The sequence below is a fragment of the Protopterus annectens genome, chromosome 10.part0 (assembly GCF_019279795.1).
Source record: "Protopterus annectens isolate FY-2018-M chromosome 10.part0, PAN1.0, whole genome shotgun sequence".
Classification (NCBI taxonomy): Eukaryota; Metazoa; Chordata; order Ceratodontiformes; family Protopteridae; genus Protopterus; species Protopterus annectens.
This window is the reverse complement of record NC_056744.1, coordinates 1,073,412,219-1,073,438,134: the sequence shown is the minus strand read 5'-3', so window position 1 is coordinate 1,073,438,134 and position 25,916 is coordinate 1,073,412,219. Positions and strand designations below refer to the sequence as shown.

The 25,916-nt window shown below is 36.9% G+C and overlaps 1 protein-coding gene across 1 annotated transcript in view; it reads right to left on the bottom strand.

The window, feature by feature from the left end:
* The window catches only part of MOB3C (MOB kinase activator 3C), an 810,703-nt gene that overhangs the window by 154,375 nt on the left and 630,412 nt on the right, over positions 1-25,916 (bottom strand). The window contains exon 4 of the mRNA XM_044085817.1: positions 16,984-17,186. Within this exon, the coding sequence (XP_043941752.1) occupies positions 16,984-17,186 (203 nt within the window). The remainder of the gene's footprint in view (positions 1-16,983; positions 17,187-25,916) is intronic.

Below are 25,916 nucleotides of genomic sequence, written 5' to 3'. Positions count from 1 at the left end.
TTTGCTCAAGAATCATCTATAAAAATTCCCCTTCCTTCTTCATTTCTCCACTGCTAGGCAAAACTGGGTTTTCCCTCAGTAACATTGCACCGCTGATCACCTCACTGACAGAATACTGTCGATCACTGATTAACATACAACTCTGAGGATGAAAGTTACTCTACACGAGCGTCTTACTGTTAAAATAGTACCACTTCACTTCTGTTAAAACTGGATGAGTTTTCAATTTGTCACATTTTGTTGGCAGATATTCAGCTCAACAATCTGCGTTTATTACTGCCAGTATGGTTTCTGTTTGTTCACCAGCAGGGATTCATTATGATACATTTTCCTTTCTCTCTGCAGCCGTGTGACCATGACATTAGTTAGCCCTCACTTTCTATTTCTTTTCTTCAGTACTTCGTTTACACTCTGCACATTTTAAACTAGCTTCACTTTAGCCATCTACTGTAACCACACTTCTTGGAATTCTCCTTTTTATTTTGTTTCAGTTATTTGTCAACCACGTAACTGAACTGGTCCTTTTATCCACATCATAGGCATTATGGATAATATATGGACAGCTCCGTTTAGCTAGTTGACTAGCAAGCTTTTTGGCAGGCAGAAGGAGAATTAAATATCCTAAGGCGTGCCCTTCAACTTCTATGTCAATGATGCCAGACAAAGGCCACGTAATGAGAGGATAAAGGCTCAAAATCAGGGCCAGTTTGTAAATATTAACTCTAATTTACTTAAAAAGTTAATAGTACAGCAGGTTTTGTATCAAGATGTATTTGTATTGACAAGATATGGAGTATCAGACTGATCTCTTGACATTATTGACTGACTGTAATTGTCAGTGATTTACTAGAAAATAATAATAATAATAATGATAAAAAAAGATCTATGACAGATAGGCCAAAAATATCTGACAAAATCAGGGACAATTAAGAACTATGCATGGAGACAATCCATGCTGACAGAAAAAAACTTGCGGACACCTACATAATGATCGGAGGCTAGGACTGAACCACATACCGTGAGCTGTTAGGTAGAGATCTCACCACTAAGCCACTATGCCTGCACACCACTTTTGACATTTCTTGAAAAATTAATATCTAATGACCACTACTACTATCTCTTCATCTGCATTCGTGCTTTAGCTCAGCTGCTACAACTCACTTTACCTATTCTAGGTGATACTGCTATGTTTCATTCTAATGCCGCTAGTTTTATTGTCTTACTCTACTGAAAAGTGATTTCTACGCAGAGTCAGCGTAGACTTTGCTACTAACATCTTCCCAAAGAGGGATGCTTGGTAACTATGTACAGCAACTTGCTCTATCAATTGTGGATGAATTTGCATGCAATCTAACAAGAATATGTAGGAATGTTTAACAAGCACACTTGTCTGCAACAGTACCTTATTTTGCTTTATATCTTTTGCACATGAATTACGAAGTTAAGTTGTATAAAGGAGTATATATTACACTTTGCTGATGCCTTCTGGAGCAGAAGATTAGCATAAAGGACTTCAGGGCCAGTTCACTTACCTAATTAGCAAATTAATACAAAAAAATAAATAAAACATACTTTAATCTCCTGAGTTACTAATGGTTCAAAAGCCAACATTCTTAACAAGATGACTGAAGATACATGATTTCATCTCTTATATCATTAAAATACATGCCTGCTTATAGTCCTATAATCAAGGAAATCCACAAGGTACATCTAGAATAAGGGATGCATTTAGACTACGGAGCTGATGGTAGCCTGTTGCAATGCTGGTAGTTTACAGTCCAGAATAAGGTACAATCTCAGTGGGCAGTGCTTTAAATTAGTGAGGCAAAGAATCCAGCCTTTGCAGAGTAATGAACTGCCTGGGAAAACAGTAGCAAGTGACACTTTCCTGAGGGTGTTTGCTAATCAAAAGAAACAACTTGGTTTGCGAATGCCGCTGCTGCAGTTGTAAGTCTAATCACAGCAACATACTTCACTACATTAGTTTGCTGCAGGTACTTGTTTTACCTACTTTCATGCTTTGGGTACAGTGGAGAAATCCAAGAGTGAGGTACAACGTTAGCTGGCAGGCAGACCTTTAAAGATGGTGCAGTCATTCATCCAGCAGCTAGACAGAAAGTACCCTCCCTGAGACAACTGTATAGCTATATAATTCACAGAGTGAGGGTTAGTTTCAGTGATGCAAGCCTGCCATCTAATGTCAGCAAATGTCAGTGCAGCAGAAACACTGTCCATGAAGGCAGGCATCAGCTAGATTCCACAACTCCATAAGCAATAATGTCTCTGCTCATGGTACAAGTCAATGCATGCCATGTAAATAACTTTAGAGAGGAGTAGAAACAGGAAACAGCCTAGGGGTCATTGATCTCAGATTTTATAATCCATTTTGTTGTGAAAGATGATTCTACAAATTAATCAGTACCTGCAGAATGTGACATTTTATGTATATATACATACATATATATATATATATATATATCTATATATATATATATATATATGTGTGTGTGTGTGTGTGTGTGTGTATATATATATATATATATATATATATATGTGTGTGTGTGTGTGTGTGTGTGTGTGTGTGTAGATATATATATATGTGTGTGTGTGTGTGTGTATATATATATATATATATATATATATATATATATATATATGTGTGTGTGTGTGTGTGTATATATATATATATATATATATATATATATATATGCATATACATATTTTTTTTAGACTGATCGATAAGTGCATATGCATGACATGCATGTGCGTGTGCGTGTGTGTATGTGTGAGTGCGTGTGTGAATGTGAATGTGCTGGGAGGCAGCCTGGGATGCCTGGATTGTGATATGCTGGGAAAATGGGAGATAGTATTTATTTTATTTCTCAGAGTAACTGGAACATGCAGATGCAGCTGACCTGGTATATACAACAAGTGGAGCATGCACATAGGCTTCTTACAAAAAGAGTACAGGGCGTGAACAGCATTCCCTAACTAACAGCTGAAACAGTGTTCTAGTTCTATGGTCTGATATGAGCTGGTCAGTGGCAGAAACGGTTGGGACAAGACCTGAGCTAATGACTACTAACTCACTATTTCTGGGGAAGGAGAATTGGGAGCTCCCAACATTTTACCACCCCCAGAAAAGGCAGATAAAAAGAGGGGTGCATGAGGAATGTCAGCATGGGGAAGCAACGGCTGGAAACCATGTGAATGCACTGTATGTCATGCATGTAGTGATGATAAAGGGGATAGTTGTTCAAAAACAAATTCTCCCACCCACTGGTTAGCAGCAGATGGCTGGATGTGACCTGGGCTCAGGTATTGGTGGTTGGGCAGGGTGGGAAGGAGACAGCATGACACAGCAGCTTCTTAGTAACCCAATGAGAATGGCCTGTGACTACAGTGATGTAAGGGGGGGCTCCTAGGGAGGCCAGAATAAGTCCTAGCCAGGCAAGTGGGGTATTTCACATTAGAAAATAATAAATGCTTGTAGTAATGCATGGACTTTACTACAGCAGGAAAAGGTTCAGATATTATTAAAAATCTAATTATTTTAGTTTTTGGGTGTCATAGAAAATCAGAAGGGGCGTTTTAATTACAGTTACACACGAAATGGACTGCAGCACTGCGGATACAATACAATGACAATCATAATGCTGTAGCTATTTGTAAATACTTAAGTACTGTATCTGGCTAGCTAACAAATTTCAGGAGGATTTTCTTCACTGCTGAAACTACTTCATCAGTATATTTAATCTCAATGCATTTGGTATGACACAGTAGATTTTTTGCACAGACTTTTCTTTACCATGACTATCTGCCTATCTAACCAGTAAAACAGTGAATGACTTTGAATTTTTCACTGACCTGTATCTCACTGACCTGTATCTCTTCTATCTCCTAATCTTTACAGTCTTTTTGGATACCACATGCACTTCTGTAATATGTCCAGGATTGGCCATGATGAATCAGGCCATGCTGACATTTACTTGTATATTTATACCTATTACATTTCTTACATCTGTCTGACAGCTTGCCGTACTTTGATACAAGAGTACCGTCCTGGGTCTCGCTATTCATGTTGGTGCTGGAATGTCAGCAGTATGTGGTAAGTTTTATCTTTTCTCATTCCTTGAAAAATGTGATGGTGTCTTATTATTTATAACAACAGCAACAAAAAGGTGAATGACACCAAAATTACATTGGTGGATAAGTACTTTGCTGAAATGTAAATAAATATTCGATAAAAACAGATAGTTTTTCTTTCCTCATCTGTCCTTCATCCATCCCTTCACAGCCTCTTTTTCCCATTTTTACACATGGGGTTAGGGCGTCACTTCACCAGTGACAATCATTTAGAGCCAAGGTTCAAACCGCCGGATGGCTAGCCCTGCCACAGTAGTTCTTCCACACTACTCACTCATATGCACACTTATGGCCAATTTAGAGTGTCCAGTCCACCTACTGCATATCTTTGGAATGTGGGAGGAAACCGGAGCACCCAGATGAATCCCACACAGGAGGACATGGAAACTCCACTCACAAGGCCCCTCAGCCAAGAATCAAACTAGGGAACCAATAACCACATTCATATATATATATATATATATATATATATATATATATATATATATATATAGATATGCACACACACACACACACACACACACACACATATATATATATATATATATATATATATATATAGCCAAAAAACACGTAAATGAACGCACCTAGCCAACGGAGCTATAACCCTGATAACCAAATCAGAAAAACGATATAAACCAAAAAATACAGGGTTAAGTAGCGGGACACCCACGATATTCAACAAAAGTTCAAATAAAACGTTCCTCCACAAGCAACTGTAGAAACAACTTTGTAGTAATAATGGCAAACACTGCGTAACAGATCTGATAAATTTATTACATATACGTTAGCGCTTTCACCCAAGAGGCTTCATCAGACGTTCAAATACATTTAAAATGCAGTAGTATATATACTAACACAAACAATCTGATTGGATGGCATCACTACGTAAAAATTTAAAAAGGAGCAAGCATTCCTATAAAAACATAAACTATAAAATATTTCCACGAAAAAATAACTATGGTAAATTACATGACTTAAAATCAGCACACATAGTTACTGTACATATATAACATAACACCTAAGCCAAGACAAGTGTTGTACATAGATATAAAATTAATAAAATTATGACAGCTTACTAGAGCAGGGACAATGGACATACAAGCACTGTGCTAGGAAGTTATGTGTGTAAAAAAGCAACAAATGTATATAGAACAAACTTGTAATGTGAGCTAAGACATAAATCTCAACAATACACATATAAATGAGGAAACAAAAATCCTACAACAAAACTACCTTAACAACTCTGAGGGGCTGTGAACAGACAAGGATATATGCAGAAATGCATGGATCAAAGGTGAGGAAAAACTGATGTAAGGGTAAACCCAAATACTAACCTAGAAGTGTCCCGGTGTAAGCAAAAATGTTAAAGGGTGAGATCTATAGATTACAAAGCAGACCCCAACATATGATATAAATTATTATTGTAACTCCCTCTGATCACTTCCTCGGCCTATGACACTTCCTTTTTCTCAAAATGGGTCTTATATTAACCCTATCATTAAGGCCAGGGGGCCGGTCTGCCTTACATCTAATTATCCACCTCATCTCACATTCTAATGTATAGTTGGGCAAATCACCTCCCCTGTTACTCTCAAACACCTCCTGTATCACTGAAAACAAAAAAGTATGGTGAGGTCCTGAACATTTAACATGCTTAGCCAGGGCATTGGTATCAGAACCAATTCTAATATGATACAAATACTCCCTTATTCTTTCTTTAAGCATCCTATTCGTTTTTCTTATGTAGTAAGAGGTGCAAGCCTGGCATCTAGCTAAATATATAACATTCTTACTCATGCAATTGGTCCCCGTATTAAAATTATATACAAAATTATTATGAGGATTGGTGAAAGTCATGCTAGTGTCAATTGCCACGCATTGATTACATCCACCGCAGGGTTTAGTGTTATAATCAGAGTCCCTAAGTTTAACCCTTGCATCAAAAATGTTTCTATAACATAGCATGTTCTTAAGGTTGGGTTTATTCTTATATACAACCTTAGGTTCAGGGCCCACCAATTCACTCAAATCTTGATCTAACTTTAGTACCTGCCAGTGCTTATTCAAAAAACTTCTAAAGTGTATCGCATCCTTGGTATAAAACATGGGAGCTCTTAATGCTTGTATAATATCATTCCCAGCAGCATTGTCTCCCTCTATACCTTCAGAGAAATAGGGTTTAGCAGTAGTAGATCTCAAGTTATTCACTTCCCTTATTGTTTTGTCAAGTGCTACACTGGTATATCCTCTCTCACTGAACATGTCCCTTAATTTAGTTAATTCCTCATGATAACCATCATTACTCGGGTTCAATCACGAGGCTCTCATTAACTGACCTTTCAGTACATTGTCAAAGACATACCTAGGGTGCATACTCTGGCGATGGAGAAAAGTATTTTTATAGCACAACTTCCTATGTATACACGTATTCAACAACCCACTATCCAACCTATAAATACATACATCCAAAAAATTAATAGACTCTGGAGAGTAGCACAATGTGAAATTCAAAAAACTGGTGGAATTATTAATCTTATCAACAAATGACAGCAGATGTTCAACGTTCCCATGCCAAATAAAAAAGAGGTCATCCACAAACCTCTTATAGCAGCCCACATTGTCTTTATATTCACTAGTATGAAAGAGGAATTCCTCCTCCCAGTGGGCCATCACTACATTGGCGTAGCTATTTGCACAGGGTGTGTCCATAGCTACGCCATCTTTCTGTATATATGTAGACTCACCAAAAATAAAGACATTGTTTTGTAAAATAGTCTCCATAAAGAGGCATAGCATGTCTATCTTCTCATCTGAAAGTGTAGAATGAGCATGCAAAAAACATTGCATATACCTGACCCCTATTTCATTGGGAATCACAGTGAAAAGGCTCATCACATCAAGGGTGACCAATAGATATTTACTGGAGCCAGTCATCTGTTTCAAATACGTATATAATTCCACTAGAAATTGCTTACTATCCTTAAGGATGTGAGGGACCATATTAATCAGAGGCCGTATAAAATGTTCTATATAAACTGACATTGGTTCCGTCAGCCAGCCCTGGCCTGCAACTATCGGTCGCATGGGTGGTTTGGTGAGTGACTTATGGACCTTGGGAAGGCCTTGTATCACAGGTAATCTAGGATTAATGACCTTCAGATAATCATATAGGTCCTTGGATATCGAGCTGGATGCAATCAAATCATCAAGCATGAAATATACACTAAAGACCATTTCTGTGATTTTAGTCATATCAACCCGTTGGTAGAACGCTTCCTCATTTAACAATTCTGTCATGGCATCAATGTACATGTCAGTGTCCAAGACCACTATAGAGCCACCCTTATCAGCTGGTCTGATAGCTATAGTAGTGTCTGCTATCAATGTGTTTAGAGCTTGTCTCTGTCTATAGCTCAAATTAGACATATCTAGGTCTATTACCTTCTTCATAGTATGAATAAATCTCATTCTCAACTAACTTAGAAAATACATCCAATAAGGGATGTAGCTGAGGTACATATGAGCTATTGGGACGGAAGTCACTGTTAGTACACAATACATTACCTTTTCCAAAATCTAACTTTAATTGTATATTCCTGACAAATGTCTTTATATCAATAATGGAATCAACCAAGTCTGCATTACTGGTAGGAATAAAACTTAACCCTTTACTGAGGACTTGTTCCTCATGTATGGTTAATGTCCTACTAGAGATATTAATTATTAACGAGTTACTGTTTTTTCCCACATTTTCTTTAGGGTCGGGACCCTTCCTCTTCTGACGGCCCCTGCTCATGGACCTGTTCCTCCCTGCACGTTGTTGTTGAGCTATAGGGAAAGGGGTATAAGTGGTCTGATTGTTAGAAGTGAGTGGAACAGCATCAGTCATATGTGTCTTCCTTCTCACCACCATTTCATTACTTGAAACACACCCTGTATTATTACTGTTGAAAGCTACTGACCCTCTATTAACAGTATTACTTTCATCCATTACAGGTGGTACTGTAGGATCAGTGTCTATATCAACTGGATTTACTGTATCACAGACATTGTGATTCGTAGTACATATGTCATTAACTAAAACATTCACATTATTCACATTACTAGTACCAGAATCAAGTCCATTGACCGACGTAATCGGTGCTTTCTCATGTCTGCTGGAAAAACCAGTATTATTCACTCTGTCCCTGCTGTCTTGAAATCTCGGCCAAGTAAAAACATTGTTATTTTTAAAATCAAATGTGTCTCTCATAATCTTGCTTTTCTTTTGCTCTAATAAACGTTTCTCGAAAAGAGAAACGTTATCGAGCACTCTATCAAGTCTAACGTCCGTTGTGGCATTATCATACCTCTTCCTAACTCTTTCATATAAGTCATTCACAGATTTACGCAGTGTATTCTCTTCGGAGGAATAGAAATCATTTAATAGACGCATATAGTTGAAACTCAACTCAAGGTTGAGTCTCTGCCACTTATAAAGTAGCTCTGGATAAGCGTTACCTGAAGTGGGCATTTTAAGCACACGCAGCCCACGAGGCACAATCTGCTTCGCCAAGCAGACTTCGAAATGCTGACGCTGTAACTGCAATTTCTTCAACTTGAGAAAGTCCGCTTCCAAACGATTCAGGTCCTCAGTCAGATTGGCATCATTACATCCATCTCCATGCGGTTCCAGCATCGGTTCATACGACATCAATAGATTATCCATCCCCATTACGCAGTTCCTGAAACGTTCTCCCTTCCGGTTAGTCAAATCGACGTTAACCGGAACATAAGGTAATTCGATATTTCCATCTTCATTGTCCGCCATCCTCCTGGGCTGGTGCAGTAAAAATAGAAAGCCAAAAAACACGTAAATGAACGCACCTAGCCAACGGAGCTGTAACCCTGATAACCAAATCAGAAAAACGATATAAACCAAAAAATACAGGGTTAAGTAGCGGGACACCCACGATATTCAACAAAAGTTCAAATAAAATGTTCCTCCACAAGCAACTGTAGAAACAACTTCGTAGTAATAATGGCAAACACTGCGTAACAGATCTGATAAATTTATTACATATACGTTAGCGCTTTCACCCAAGAGGCTTCATCAGACGTTCAAATACATTTAAAATGCAGTAGTATATATACTAACACAAACAATCTAATTGGATGGCATCACTACGTAAAAATTTAAAAAGGAGCAAGCATTCCTATAAAAACATAAACTATAAAATATTTCCACGAAAAAATAACTATGGTAAATTACATGACTTAAAATCTAAGCCAAGACAAGTGTTGTACATAGATATAAAATTAATAAAATTATGACAGCTTACTAGAGCAGGGACAATGGACATACAAGCACTGTGCTAGGAAGTTATGTGTGTAAAAAAGCAACAAATGTATATAGAACAAACTTGTAATGTGAGCTAAGACATAAATCTCAACAATACACATATAAATGAGGAAACAAAAATCCTACAACAAAACTACCTTAACAACTCTGAGGGGCTGTGAACAGACAAGGATATATGCAGAAATGCATGGATCAAAGGTGAGGAAAAACTGATGTAAGGGTAAACCCAAATACTAACCTAGAAGTGTAAATGTTAAAGGGTGAGATCTATAGATTACAAAGCAGACCCCAACATATGATATAAATTATTATTGTAACTCCCTCTGATCACTCCTATGACACTTCCTTTTTCTCAAAATGGGTCTTATATTAACCCTATCATTGGTCTGCCTTACATCTAATTATCCACCTCATCTCACATTCTAATGTATAGTTGGGCAAATCACCTCCCCTGTTACTCTCAAACACCTCCTGTATCACTGAAAACAAAAAAGTATGGTGAGGTCCTGAACATTTAACATGCTTAGCCAGGGCATTGGTATCAGAACCAATTCTAATATGATACAAATGCTCCCTTATTCTTTCTTTAAGCATCCTATTCATTTTTCCTATGTAGTAAGAGGTGCAAGCCTGGCATCTAGCTAAATATATAACATTCTTACTCATGCAATTGGTCCCCGTATTAAAATTATATACAAAATTATTATGAGGATTGGTGAAAGTCATGCTAGTGTCAATTGCCACGCATTGATTACATCCACCGCAGGGTTTAGTGTTATAATCAGAGTCCCTAAGTTTAACCCTTGCATCAAAAATGTTTCTATAACATAGCATGTTCTTAAGGTTGGGTTTATTCTTATATACAACCTTAGGTTCACACTCAAATCTTGATCTAACTTTAGTACCTGCCAGTGCTTATTCAAAAACTTCTAAAGTGTATCATCCTTGGTATAAAACATGGGAGCTCTTAATGCTTGTATAATATCATTCCCAGCAGCATTGTCTCCCTCTATACCTTCAGAGAAATAGGGTTTAGTAGTAGTAGATCTCAAGTTATTCACTTCCCTTATTGTTTTGTCAAGTGCTACACTGGTATATCCTCTCTCACTGAACATGTCCCTTAATTTAGTTAATTCCTCATGATAACCATCATTACTCGGGTTCAATCTCGAGGCTCTCATTAACTGACCTTTCAGTACATTGTCAAAGACATACCTAGGGTGCATACTCTGGCGATGGAGAAAAGTATTTTTATAGCACAACTTCCTATGTATATTCAACAACCCACTATCCAACCTATAAATACATACATCCAAAAAATTAATAGACTCTGGAGAGTAGCACAATGTGAAATTCAAAAAACTGGTGGAATTATTAATCTTATCAACAAATGACAGCAGATGTTCAACGTTCCCATGCCAAATAAAAAAGAGGTCATCCACAAACCTCTTATAGCAGCCCACATTGTCTTTATATTCACTAGTATGAAAGAGGAATTCCTCCTCCCAGTGGGCTATCACTACATTGGCGTAGCTATTTGCACAGGGTGTGCCCATAGTTACGCCATCTTTCTGTATATACGTAGACTCACTAAAAATAAAGACATCATGTCATTTAGACCCACCATAATAACTTTTTAAAAAGGAAAAAATTGTAAATTAAGCTAAAAATTAAAAATCTAATCATAAAGTCCTTGCCATTTAGCAGAATCACAACACAACTGCCAAATATTTTCACAATGTATTAGTGTCTCTAGTATCGCCACTAAGTTTGCTACTGGTAACTTCTGTTTGAAATCCTAAACTATTAGCTAGAGCATATTCTTTGCAATGTTTAGCTAGTGCACTTTTACAGCTTTTATAGATTTTATATGTTCCAGTACTCTAGTATGTCCAGCCTGCTCAGTTTTCCCAATGTCAAATGTACAATATGTACTTAGAGCTACATACACTAGGCTTCTTATGTTAATATCTACCTATATACATTGCTTAGAAAAGCACAGTCCCTGGAATTCACAGACATAATGTACAGATGTAGAATAACATTGTGCTCGCCATGTCTAGTATGCTTCTGTGAACTACTACAGTTCACAGACATGAATCCCGGTTGACCACAGCAGCATACAACGTCCTGTTTTCTTGAACCATACAGAACATAGTGTACTACACCACTGTATCAGCATTACGCAATGTCACAGTTACAGGCTGCTTAGGATGGTACATTAGATCGCACTAATTAGCTCTGTGTAGCTACTTTGTACGGTTTAGTATCACTCGCTAAGCTGCCTGTCGCTGCTGCACTGCAGTCCACCATTATGCCTAGCAGTGACTTATAAGGATGTTTCACTCCATAGACATGACAGTGGACTGGGAGTTCATTAGCATAATACATGGTAATGAGGGGATATGGTGCTGTGCAAACTCCCACTGATGGAATTTGCTAGCATCACTGTGTGTGGGGTGGGACAAGTTTGTGTGTAGTAGCAGGTTTGCCTGCACAGTAGAGAACTCCACTGTTGGTAAGGATTTGCCTGATGTGTAATCATCTTTTTTTTTTTTTTTTTTTGCAGACCACATACCAGTATGAAGTGGGATCATTGTATTAACAAGTGACGTACCACTATACAGTATGTATTTGGTAACTCATAAATGATCAGAATGTGGGTCTTTTGCGTATGTTCTCCATGCATGAAGTGCACTGCTTAAGCAATGCCTCATAAACAATGAGAAATGCCTTGTCCTGTTATGTAAAACTCTTTTGTCAATCCCCAAGAGCTTTGCTACAGACGTATACAGCATAATAGCCCTGTTCCCATGTACATGAAGAAGACCCATAGTCCTTGTTTCAGGAAACATAAATATATCAGTTTCAGAAATTATAGACCTTATCTGACAGTTACAAAATCTAAATGTGCCTCTTTTACATTCTTCACTAAAGGTGTTACAGTAACATATTCATAAGTTCATGGGTTATATTAGCCAGCTGCTCAAGTGCATAATTTATAGCCTAGCCACGGAGATGTCCACGTCTTGCTGTCTTTTTCCATAAGAGAATGTGACCTGAAACCTGGGGTGCATTTATGGTTACTCACCCATTCAACTAGGCTGTATATGAAGACAGCTGAGGAATTCTTTGGGACAGGAATCTGTCCAACTGGCAGTTTCTGTTTGTTTTTATGGTGGCCCACATTGTTTGTATGGGTGCTCCTAATGATACAGGTTTTGTGAACATGTAGGAGGCCACACAGGATAGGATGGCTTGAGGACTTTGCATTATGCATAGCTCACAGAGTTCATATTCTTGATCTTTTTAGAGTTTCTCATGTTGGATTATGTGTTTTGTCAGGGACATTATATTCCACTGATGGCCTGATAAGGAAAGAGAAGAGAGGAATTATAATATTCTTGGACATAGAAGATATCCCTCGGGTGATGAGCTGGGCCAGACAGAAAGACTTTCTAACAGTGGAAGATACATAGCAGTTGAAAGAGTTCATTGTCTTCAAAAGTGCCTAGTTTCTCATTAACTATGTCCGTTTTGATGGGGATGTTGTTAATGTGCTAGACGTACAGGATGTCCTGCTTACTAATAGACATGACACTACGCTTCTGGCACTTAGCTTTAGAACATAGTCCTAACACCATTTGCTTGTATGTATTAGTCCCTCTTATAGGATCTTGGTGCCTTCTGGAGAAATAATGATGAAGATAATGGGTCCAAGTTTGTAATCATCTGTGTATGTCATCAACCAAAGTTCCTTTTCATCAGCCTTGACTTCAGAGAAGTAAACACTAAAGTGCAGTAGCCACAATGCCAGTGCTTGCATTGGCGACCTCACTAGTAACAGGACTTTTAAGGACAGCATACCTTTTACCTTGATTTGCTGTGTTCTGTTTATGGGTCAGCTGGCTTTCCAATGGGTTATATAGGAGGTTTATACTTAATTTGATTAGTCTATCAGTTATACCCCCACATGGAACGCTACTGAGGGCCGTACCCAGTTCAAGATAAGCTGTGTGAACCAATTTCTCCTGTGCAGGGCCTGAGTAACCTTTTCAAAGAAGTCCACTAGATTTAGCAGGAAGGGTCTTTCCTCCCCAAACCCAACAATTTAGGATCAAGGGACTGTAAGCTGACAATATCATTGTTTTTAAATGCTACAATGATGCACTGCAGTGTCTTACATACTATGCTGGTAAGGCTTATTGGTCTGTAGTTGCCAGGACTTGTGGTGGGGCCTCCCTTGTGAAGGGGAGCAACCCCAGCTGTTCTCCAGGCCTGTGTTACGAAATCAGTTGAGAAGCTCAGACAGAACAGATTCAGGAGTGGGTCTGTGAAACAGTGCTTCATACTGACAAGAAAGAACACTGGCTAATAGTCAGGGCCCATAGAGCTACTGTTCTTTCAGAGAAGTGAGGGAGATTGGGGGGGGGGTGAAGTTTGAACTTAGTTTATCTGCAGGTATGTTGGCTGTGTCTTTTAGAGATGAGTGAGTGTTATTGGAAAGCACAAGTTCAGATAACGTGATGGCGAGTCTTTCAAAGGTTCCTGACATAGTTGAAGAAGGTCTCAAGGCTGTCCTTAACAGAGGTGACAATTTTTAGTTCAAATATTTCCTCAGATTCATAATGCCGTTATGGGAAAAAGTAGTTTATGCCCCAGATTTTAAGCAATATAAGAATTAGTGAAAACTATGTCACAGCTTCTTTTTATAACCTCTTCGGTTACTTTACTAGCAGTATTATATTTACTAACTATGCAAATGACACCGTGTTTTATTTTCACGTGCCTCCTGATACCTACACATTCAGTGGCATTATTTTCCTTATTTTCTTTAAGTGTACAGCAAATCCAACGCCATCTTACCCCAGACAAAGTTTCTTCTAAAGCAGCAGCTGAATATAAGTGGTCTAACAGCCTGTTATTTCCAAGTAGTGACAATGCATGTTTTGGACATATTTCATATAATTCTACAAAATAAATAATACTGGATGTAATTAATAACATGTCTAGGATAGCATTTTGTGATACAACAAAGCTTTACTAACCTCAACAGGTTTCCTGTATAATTTGCTGTCTAATTTCTCATTGTTTTATTTTAGTCACATCTAAGATGTTAACTTTTACTGACAAGAAGAATAGTTAATGTCCAGTGGTTCACAACATTTCTGCAACATATCAATCAATTATTTAAATAAAACTTAATATAATAGGTACTTTAGAACAAGAACAGAATGTCAGGCACTCAGAAAAATAAGTTTTAAGCGCTTTCGTTCCTTTATTCATCAGAAATTCCTCAGAAAACCACCATTAAACATCAAATCCATTTAAATAGCGACCCGTACACGTATTATTATCCAATTATCCAATGAAATGAATCCAGTCCATACAAATATATGAATAAACATGATATCAGATCTATTTAAAAGTCCTTAGACTATACTAACCTTAGAAAAAAAAAAATATGTCAAATGCATGACCATTTTATCTAAATGTTTTTGAACTTAACATAACATTTCATTGAGATTTTCTCACTAATCCCAGGAGTGACACCTGCTCTTAAAAAAATCTGTCATTTAAGTTCAAAAATTCAAAATAAGAGTTAAAAGCCCCCACAAACTTTTGCTTATTAACTTTTTCCACAACCATGAATTGAAACTTCCTAAAGTCTGAACATGTCTGTGAATGTCTAGCTAGTGCATTCGTGCTGTCCTTCTCGATAGCAGAAACATGCTTTTTAATTCTATCAGTTAATCTAAATATAGTTTTGCCTATATAAAAGTTTACAAGTAGAAAACACTGCAGCATAAACCAGACCTTCAGTCTGACAGGTGAATCTATCTTTAGCAATGCATAAATAATGATTGTGTTCAAAGTAAAAACTGCTCACTGTTAAAATGCACCTACATTTTGAACAGTCATGACAAGAGAATGTTCCTAATTTCTTGTTTTTTACAGAAGATGGTGTAAGCCTAAAAGAACTTTCTAATAATTGCTTTAAATTTTGACTTTTCTTATAGATGAACTTAGGTCTGTCCCCTATAATACTGACAAGCTCTTGAGTTCCAGTCAAAATTTTCCAATTATTACTAATAATATGGCAAATATTTTTCCCTTCCACACTTAATGAGAAAGAACAACTAAACTCTTTGCTACCTTCACATTCTCCTGCTATCCTTGATTTTTTAGGACAAAATCCTGCCTCCAATATCGGGGGAAACCTCTCATGCCTTTGTTCTCCTATATTGCTGGAAATTATAGAAAGCTTTTCTAATGGATATCCTCTTTCTTGAAATAACTGTATTACTTTATTAACGTCTTTAAAAAAAGTTTCATCATCACTAATTAGTTGACTTAATCTAATTATTTGTCCACGAAATACATTACGTTTCATGAATGATGGACGAAAACTATCATAATGTAGATAACTGTTAACGAACATGTCCTTTCTAAAAATGCTGCTGGAAAACTTTTTATCACAAACTTCCATACTGATTACCACATCTAAAAAAATGAACAGAAGTCCCCATATTACTTATAGCAAACTTTAACCATGTCACACTGCTAACTTACTCTAAAAACTCATAAAATGAAGCTCTAAAGCCTAAGAACTCTAAAGTAATAGATACCTTGTTAATGTAACAGCTAAAAAATGTAAGTAACAGTAAATTTAGAATTAATGAACTTGTTCTTCTTAAAGTCCTGGTATACACATGCGTATGATGGTGCCACTGATGTACCCATACCACAGTGCTGTATTTAACATTTCCAATTAAACTCAAATTGTTAAGGATAAATTCACAACATTTTTAACATAAATTATGAAATTCTATTTAAACTTTGAGAAAGTGGTAAGTAACTCGGTCTACACTCATTATTCATTATGATAGTCTACGTCTGGGTACAATGAAATGATGCACTGTAATACGGAAAGAATCCTTTTTAATTGTGGTACAACTAAATTTAAATAATAATTAGTAATGTCTCTTATAAAACTGTTTTTCTGAATCAATGCCATTGTGATTAGCTTAATAAAATTATGACATTTACTTAAATGTCCTGTATGAACCATGTTACTTTAATGACCTGTGGAAGGAAACAGTTAGTCCAAAAGCTTGCCTAGTTTTACTGTGTATTTAATTGCCTTTTAATATGGTATTTACACAGTGAAGCTGTAGTTTTTTTTTTCTATAGCCCTTTTTTGTTATTGTTCATAATGTCTGCCAGTACCAGAAGAGGAAAAATAACTCACTGAGCATGTTTGCATGAAGAGAATGGCACTTCCTACTCTTTTATTAAGATGGGAAGCATCAGTTTTCCAATGTGGCAGTTAGTATTTCTGTGCACTCCATTTGTAAAGATGGGAGGGAGCAACCCGCACATTGGATTTGAAAGCAGTGTATATTTTTTCATCTTAGCCTTTTCCCTGATGCAGTATAAACTATGCTGGTATCTAAATGGCAGCTGTATTGCAGTCTAACCCATACTCTTACCAGTGGTTCCAGCTCTCGAGGGTTGATCAGACTGAATTCTGAAACAAAGTAGAAGTAATGCTTGTAGCATGTATTCACATGTGCTTCTGCACCCATGCAGGTGACACGATCGAAATGATGAATGTAAACGTGAACAAAAACCCGGAAAAGTCGAGTAAGGATCTTCTTACACACCTGCTGGAAGTTCTTTGGAAATGGGACACCTGTAATAGTTAAATAAAAATGATTTAAGAGCCTGAAACAACAGCTCCTATTCAGTGAAAGAGACTACAGAATAATACTGATAAAATATTTGTACAAAACAAAGTGAAGTTGAAAAACCACTGTATTTCACATCACTATTTAGCTAAATGTTAACAGTGACATTGTTTCACTTTGTCAATAAACTTTTATCCTAGCTCTGCATGCCATTTTAACATCAGTGTGGCTAGCTGTAAATCTTCAACTCAGAACCTAGTGGAAACTTTGCAGTCAATTTTAGTTTATTGACAGATACATATTTTCTTTTTCTTTCTTTCTTTTTGATAACTGACTGAAAATTCTCTAAGCACATTCCTATTTTGGAAGTCAGTTCTTGTTCTGAATTCAGTCTAAAATGAATGCCATCTGATATCTTTACAACAATATATTAACAAAGCTATTGGAAAATAATCCATCCAGCAGTAGCTATAGAACAGAGAAGGTGAAAAAATGGAAGAGGAAATAAAGGGATGCATTCCAAAAAGGACAGGACTGTAGATGGTTTCTACCATGATGTCCTTGTTTTTCCAGGCCATGTATTGAACCACACTGCATATAATCAATGAGAGAAATACACTACAGAAGGTCAATGTAACCCAAAAAGTCAGAAGTCTGATAAAACAAATGAATGCAGTAATTAGGACTGTCCATACAGATCCATGTGATATAACAGATGTAAACAGGATATAATACTGTGCTGCTAAATTAATAACTGATAAAGTTCTACCACAAGAACACAGGGTAGTGAGGGAAAGGAAGGGGAGAAATCGAATAACATCATGGAAGTAGCAAATAGAGAAAAATATAAAGCAATTAAGACAAGAAGTGTCACTGTTAGAAGAATATAGAAGAGGGAATAGAGCAACAAAAATACTAAGAAAGATAGATGTAATTAAAGCAATGCACAATATTAGAACAGATCAGGATCCATCATGCACTGTCGCAAATAAAAAAACTACAAATTTCAGCACAGGCAAAAAAACATAGAAGATACACAGATAAATATAAGAGAAAAGTACAAATTAAACAATTTACTGATGACCCATAAACGTTTTATAGAGAAATGGGAAATAAGGTAAAAGGAATTGAAAGACCGACAAAAAAAGAGGAAGTAGATACATCTTGGAGAAGTATCTGTGAAGATCCTGTAGAACATAACAAAGATGCTAAATAGATAGAAGAAATACAAGAAAGAATAAGAAGTTTAAAGGTACAGGATATGAAATGGGATGAAGTAACAGCCAGAAAGACTGAAACAAAGTTGAGAAAAGCCTCTAACTGGAAAACCCCAAGCTCAGATGCAGTACCTAACTTTTGATTAAAAGTATTAACATCTTTGCAAGAGGATTTAACCATGAGTAAGAACTATTTATATGCGCACCCTGAACAGACACCACACTGGCTAACAACAGGCAAAACAATGCTCTTACTTAAGAGTGAACCTGAAGGCTACCCTAAAAATTGGGTCTATATTAGATCAGCGAACGTTTAAAAAAGCGAACGCTGATTGATTGACCTTATCTAAGCAAAAGCTTACAATCTCGAACTGTCAGATCAGCGATTTTATTCCTAGGGAAAAAAATTGCTGATCCAAAATACATACACACAGCACAAGCACACCAAACAAACAGAAATCCACACACATACACCTAAAATCTGACACCTAACCCTACACTAAATTATGCACACACCACTAACTATCCACTTACCTTAACCCAAACCCTAACCCTAAGGTCCGTCACTATCGCACACTCACCTCACTTGCTCCCTAACCCTAACTCACCTAAACCCACCCTAACCCTCACGTCCACACAATCGCACACATACCTAACCTGAGCCCTAAACCTAACTCACCTAACCCTCCCTAACACTCACATCCACACAATCGCACACTTACCTGAATCTGACCTGTAACTTTCCGCCACAGCACTGAAAATACCGAAGCAATAGAAATGGACAACCAAATTCTTTCCCTAGGAAACAATTCGAGTTTCTGTTGCTTTGATATTTTGAACATTCGCTAAAATAAGGTTGATCAATCAGCATTCGCTTGTTTAAACATTCGCTGATCTAATATAGACCCTAAAAATTATAGACCAATCACTTGGCTTCCGACGATGTATAAACTATACACAGGAATTGACGCCGACAGATTTCATAGTCATTTAGAAAAAACTCAATTATGGCAGTAGAACAAAAGGGCAACAACATAAAGTCATATGGAACAAAGAATCATTTGTTGTTAAATAAAGTTAAAGTGGAGAACTGTAAAAAGGGGAAAAATCTAAGTATGGCATGGACTGACTACAAAAAAGCATTTGATAATATACCACATTCATGGATAAAAGGGTACTTAATAATGTGTAAGATACACCCTACACTGAATAACTACATTACAGTAACCATGAAACAATGGCAGACCACTTTGCAATTAAGCCATGATAAAGGACAGATTATTAACCCAGAGATAAAAATTCAAAGGGGGAAATTCCAGGGTGACTCTGTCACCATTGCTATTCTGCCTTGTCATTAATCCATTAAGCTGTTTACTTAGCTTAGGTTATGGCTACAATTTGGCTCCTAGAAAACAACAAAGTCTAATGACTTCCCATGTTCTCTTTGTCGATGATTTAAAACTGTATAGCTCATCAGATGAGGAACTGAAAGCACAGCTGCAGGTTGTCAACACTTTTTCAGATGATATAAGAATGTCATTTGGTGTTGATAAATGTGCAAAAGCAACTTTTAAAGCAAGAAAACTGCAGCACCAGGAAAACATCAGTTTGGGACAAGAATGTGACATAAAAGAACTTGAGCAAGAGGGAGTGTATAAATCCTTGGGAATTGATGAAGGATCAGCAATAAAGCATGAACAAATGTGAATAAAACTCAGTAAGGAATACTTTAGAAGACGTAAATTAATCCTGAGAACAGCATTGACATCTAGGAACAAGATCCAAGCTGTAAATCAATTTGCTCTTCCAGTCCTAATGTATAGTTTTGGAGTCATTGACTGACCCCAAAAAGTGTTGGACATATTACATATTAATAAAACAAGAAGGATGCTTCATGCTCACAAAATGATTTATAAAAATCTGTGTATACCAAGATTATATATTCCCTGTTCCGAAGGAGGGATGAGCCTCCTTGAAATTGATTACATGTACAGATCTGCAATCGTGGGACTCCACACATATCTACTGACCTCACAAGACCTAAATGTAGTGAAAGTTTTGAAACATGATGATAATAAATTGAAGATGACGTCTCTGCTTAATTAAGCAGAAGTATATCGAAGTCAAGCAGGAATGGAAATCAAAACAGAAGTAGATAAAAACCAGGCAGCAACTGAATGTGCCAAAAAACAAAAGAAAGAATATAAGGTGAATGACCAGATGAGAAGGCAAAAAATGTGGAAAAAAACATAAATATAGTTGCAAGTATAGAAAACTTTGGGAAGAGCCTCATGTTGATCAAGAACAAATGCAGGAATGGTTAAGGAGGCGAATTTAAACTAAGAAATGAAAGGTTAATACTGGCAGCCCAAGACAGTGGGCTACGTACATGCTGGTTTAAAAATTCCATTGAACATGTGGTAGAAACAGACAAATGTAGGTTTTGTAAAACCGAAATGGAAACAGTCACATACCTTCTTGCTGGTTTTGACACACTAATGGCAGAAGGACTGTATACTGAAAGGCATAATAATGTGTCAATACTGTTACACTGGGGATTCTGCAAACATTATGGTATCGAAATGGCTGAAAAATGAGCCACAAAGCATCATAGAAAATGATGAAGTTTATATCACATGGGATCACCCATTACCAACAGTTCAAGAGATAGATGCTAGAAAACCGGATATAGTGGTCCTAGAAAAGGAGACAAAAGTAGCATTGATCACTGAAATCTCCACACCCAGTGGCTATAGTGTCTTGCATACAGAGAGACACAGTCATAAAATACAAGGATCTGTAGGCAGAAACAAGAGCAATGTGGAAGAAAGATAACCAGACAGTTCCAATAGTAGTAGGAGCAATGGGTCTTATAAAAAGAATTTACAATCATATTTAGATATGTTACCAATCCATGCAACCCTGTATGAATTGCAGATGGAGTCATTACTGGGCACATTGCAGGTGCTGCGAAGAGCACTACTGGCTGACATCAAAGACTGAAGCAATACTAATTTCATGACTTTAATCATACTTTGACTTAGGAATGGGGTACATTCCCGTCATGGTATTAGAAACCCAAAAGATTTGGAGAAATTAGAAAATTCAGAAAGCATATAAAAAAGATAGCTGGGTGCACAAGACCCAGGATAAACAAGTGCCCAATCCTGGTAGGTGCACTGGTGCCAGGACTGGAAAAAATGAGTGTAGAACCACAAAATATGGAAACATTCCTACAATGGGCCAGGCCCAGGGGGAGGATAGGACCCTGATTTATAAGAAAGCAACAGTCCACAAAAATTGATTGGCCAAAGAAGAGCCATAAAGACGAGAGAGTGGACTATTGAGGATGAGAAGGAAATTATGTATTGCTACTATTATGTAAAAAGCCCAGAATTTCCAAACACAAGATATGCGAAACGATTAGGAGATGTTAGATAAAAATGCATCTATCATGACTATTCTACACAAAATGCATATTAACTTACAATTTCTTCACAAATATGTTTGATAAATTTAATATTTGTTCACGTTAAAAATTATATATAGTATAGATGCATAGTTATGCAAACCACAAGTACTTATTCTAAGTGTTTCACAACGGGTCTATATTATAAACCCGAATGATCTAAAACGCGGATGTATGCACATCGACATATAAAGGTCGATGTACATACACAGCGAAACACGTAAATGGCGAAAATCAAAACGCCGAATGTGTTTCTTCAGCAAAACGCGACACACAGGTAAGTACAAAAAAAAATACATTAACATGCTTATGGAGGGGGGCAAGCCCCCCTGCTCCCCCACACCCCCCTTCTTAAATATACCAACTCCAAGACCGCACTACAGTGGGGAAAAGGATATACTTCCTTATCCCCACCACCGCACTGCTGGCTAGGAAACACGTTCAGTGTTTTGATTTTTGCCATTTACGTGTTTTGCTGTGTATGTACATTGACCTTTATGTGTCGATGTACATATATTCGCGTTTTAGATCTTTCGGGTTTGTAATATAGACCCTTTCACAACTGCATTCAAATATTAATCTGTAAAGTGTATTAACAGATGACTAAAGGTAAAGAAAGTGCTGAAGGAGTTAAGCGATGTACTATGGTTTGGAGAGTATGGAATGCCCAGAAAGGGAGGAAAGTACACGTGAAAGACATTTTGTTTTATGTAAGCTCTGACCTTCCCAGGCTGGGATGGGTAGTTACAAGAAATGTTGGGGAGTTGGGATGTTACTGGTAGTGAAATATACAAGGTCAAAAAAAAAAAAAAGACTGATTACCAACTCAGGTGGTTTGTGTTTTTGTAAAACATTATTGTTACTAAAAACATGATTGTTAAGTGTTCACGTGCAGCACTAAGCGAGAAGCATGAGGGTCTGCAGAGATTTTATTGATCCACATCAGTATTCTGCATGCATGACACTGATAAGAAAATGAAATAAAGTGTGTGTAGTTTTGCTGCTTGGTGAGACTGATTTTTAAACTGTGAAGGTAGTCTCCCAGTGCTGACATATGTGGATTTAAATAAAAAGAAAATGTTTTGCACATCCTGAAGAGTTATTCTTGACTCAAGACTAAAGGTAATTAATGTTATTTATGTATATTTTAAACTGCACTTTAACAGATATAATTAGAGGAAAAAAAATACTTCTACAGGAAAAACTGCCAGAAGCTTCAAATAAAAATTTACATTCATTACTACAACAGATTTTTTTGAAAAACAGTATATAGATCAAGAAACTTTGATCTGTTCAGGAAAAAAAGCATCTGAGGAAGTGCAAAAATATAAACAACAAAACCTAGAGATATTTAAAAAATATAAAAAGAAATATGGACATGGGAAAGAAAGATAGATTTGATATGGTGCAATATTTATGCAAAGGAGAAAGCCAAGTTAACTAATATAGAGAAGGCAGCCCCAAAGATATTCAAAGAGAAATACAGGCAAAGGCATCCAGATATGGAAAAGTTCACAATAAAAAAAGGAATATGACAAAGATGGAATGTGGAAAAGAAGATTAGGAAAGTAGAAGTTAAAGAAATAGATGTTGAAATTATGGAGTGCTTGTGAAGTGAAGGATTTAATGTAGAAGGTCTAAAACAGACTACATCACAGCATGATGGAGTGAGTCCGCAGAATAAGGAAAAGCAGGAAAATCAAGAGACGTGAAGAAGAAATATGGATATGGAAAAGGAAAAGTTATTTAATATGGTGTAATATTTATGCAAAGGAGAAAGCAAATCTAACCAATACAAAAACAGCAGCACCAAAGAGATTTGAAGAGAATTACAGGCAAAGGAATCTGGATATGTAAACATTTATAATACAAAAAATAAGAACACTAAGAGGAAAAGCAGAAAACGGGATTAGTAATGGAGAAGTCAAAGAAAAAGAAGTTGAGGTTATGGAGCACCTGCAAAGAGAAGGATTCAGTGTAGAAAATCCAATACAGAAAGCACCACAACAGGATAAAGTATTGGATATCCAAATTAAGGGGAAACCAGTGGAACAGGAAGCAATTAGTCAGGTGCCATATCAAGATATTTTGGAGCCTTCCACAGGAAAGCAGAATAAATGTTCACTTGAAGCTACACAGCAAAGAAAGGAACAGGAAACTGTGGAAACTCTGATGCAGTTAATGTTGAGGCGTGATAGGCCAGTAAGTTCCCATATGACAGAGCAACAGATGACACAGGATGAAACTGAAGAGAAGGTGCCACAGGAAGATGCTATAGAACTTTCTATAGAATGCCCACAGGAAACGAAAAACAAAGGATGTGTCCTCAGTTTGGAAGAAAATGAGCTAAGAGAAGAGTTGCTTGATTTAATGGACTTGGCTAGATATATTAAGATCAATGAGAGAAGTAGACTGCAGAAGGTCAATAAAACCCAAAAAGTAAGAAGTCAGATAAAACAAATGAATGTAGTAATTAGGGCTGTCCATGGAGATCCATGCGATATAACAGAAGTAAACAGGATATATTACTGTGCTGTTAAATTAATAACTGATAAAGTTCTACCACAAGAACACAGGGGAGTGAGGGGAAAGGAAGGGGAGAAATCAAATAACATCATTGAAGTATCGACTAGAGAAAACTATAAAACAATTAAGTCAAGAAGTGTCACTGTTAGAAGATTATAGAAGAGGGCATAGATCAACAAAAATACTAAGAAAGATAGATGTGATTAAAGCAATGCACAGTATTAGAACAGACAGGAGGGAGTGCATAAATACTTGGGAATTGATGAAGGACCAACAATAAAACATGAACAAATGCAAATAAAACTCAATAAGGAATACTTTAGAAGACTTAAATTAATCATGAGAAGAGCATTGACATCAAGGAACAAGATCCAAGCTATAAACTAATTTGCTCTTCCTGTCCTAACTTACATTTTTTGAGTGATTGAGTGGCCCCAAAAAGTGTTGGATAGATTAGATATTAAAAGAAGGATGCTTTATGCTCACCAAATGATTTATAAAAAATCTGTGTATACCAAGATTATATAATCCCCGTTCTGAAGGAGGGATGAGCCTCCTTGAAATTGATTACATGTATAGATCTGCAATCATGGGACACCACACATATATACTGACTTCACAAGATCCAAATGTAGTGAAAGTTTTGAAACATGAGAATAAATCTAAGATGACTTCTCTGCTTAATTTAGCAGAAGCATATTGACGTTAAGCAGGAATGGAAATCAAACCAGAAACAGATAAAATCCAGGCAGCAAATGAATGTGCCAAAAAAATAAAGAAAGAATATCAGGTGAAGGACCAGATGAGAAGGCAAGAAATGTAGAAAAACCATAAATATAGTTGCAAGTATAGAAAACTTCTGGAAGAACCTCATGTTGATCAGGAACAGATGCAGGATAGGTCAAGAAGAGCTGAATTCAAACCAAGAAATGAGAGGTTTATATCGGCAGCCCAAGACAGTGGGCTACATACACGCTTGTTTAAAAAGTCCATTGAACATGTGGTAGAAACAGACAAATGTAGGTTTTGTAAAACTGAATTGGAAACAGTCACACACCTTGTTGTTGCTTGCGACACACTAATGGCAGAGGGACTGTACATTGAAAGGCATAATAATGTGGTGAGACTAGCATGAGCCACAAAGCATCATAGAAAATGCTGAAGTTTGTATCACATGGGATCACCCATTACCAACACTTTAAAAGATAGATGCTAGAAAAACAGTCCAAGAAAAGAAACAAAAGTAGCATTGATCGTTGAAATTGCCGCACCCAGTGACTACAGTGTCTTGCGTAGAGAGAGACACAAAGTCATAAAATATCAGGTTCTGCAGGCAGAAACAACAGCAATGTGGAAAAAAGATACCCAGATAGTTCCAAAAGTAGCAGGAGCAATGGATCTTATAAAAAAAAATCTACAATTGTATTTAGATATGTTAGCAATCTATGTAACCTTGTATGAATTGCAGAAGGAGTCATTATTGGCACATTGCGGGTGCTGTCAAGAGCACTTTTGGCTGACAT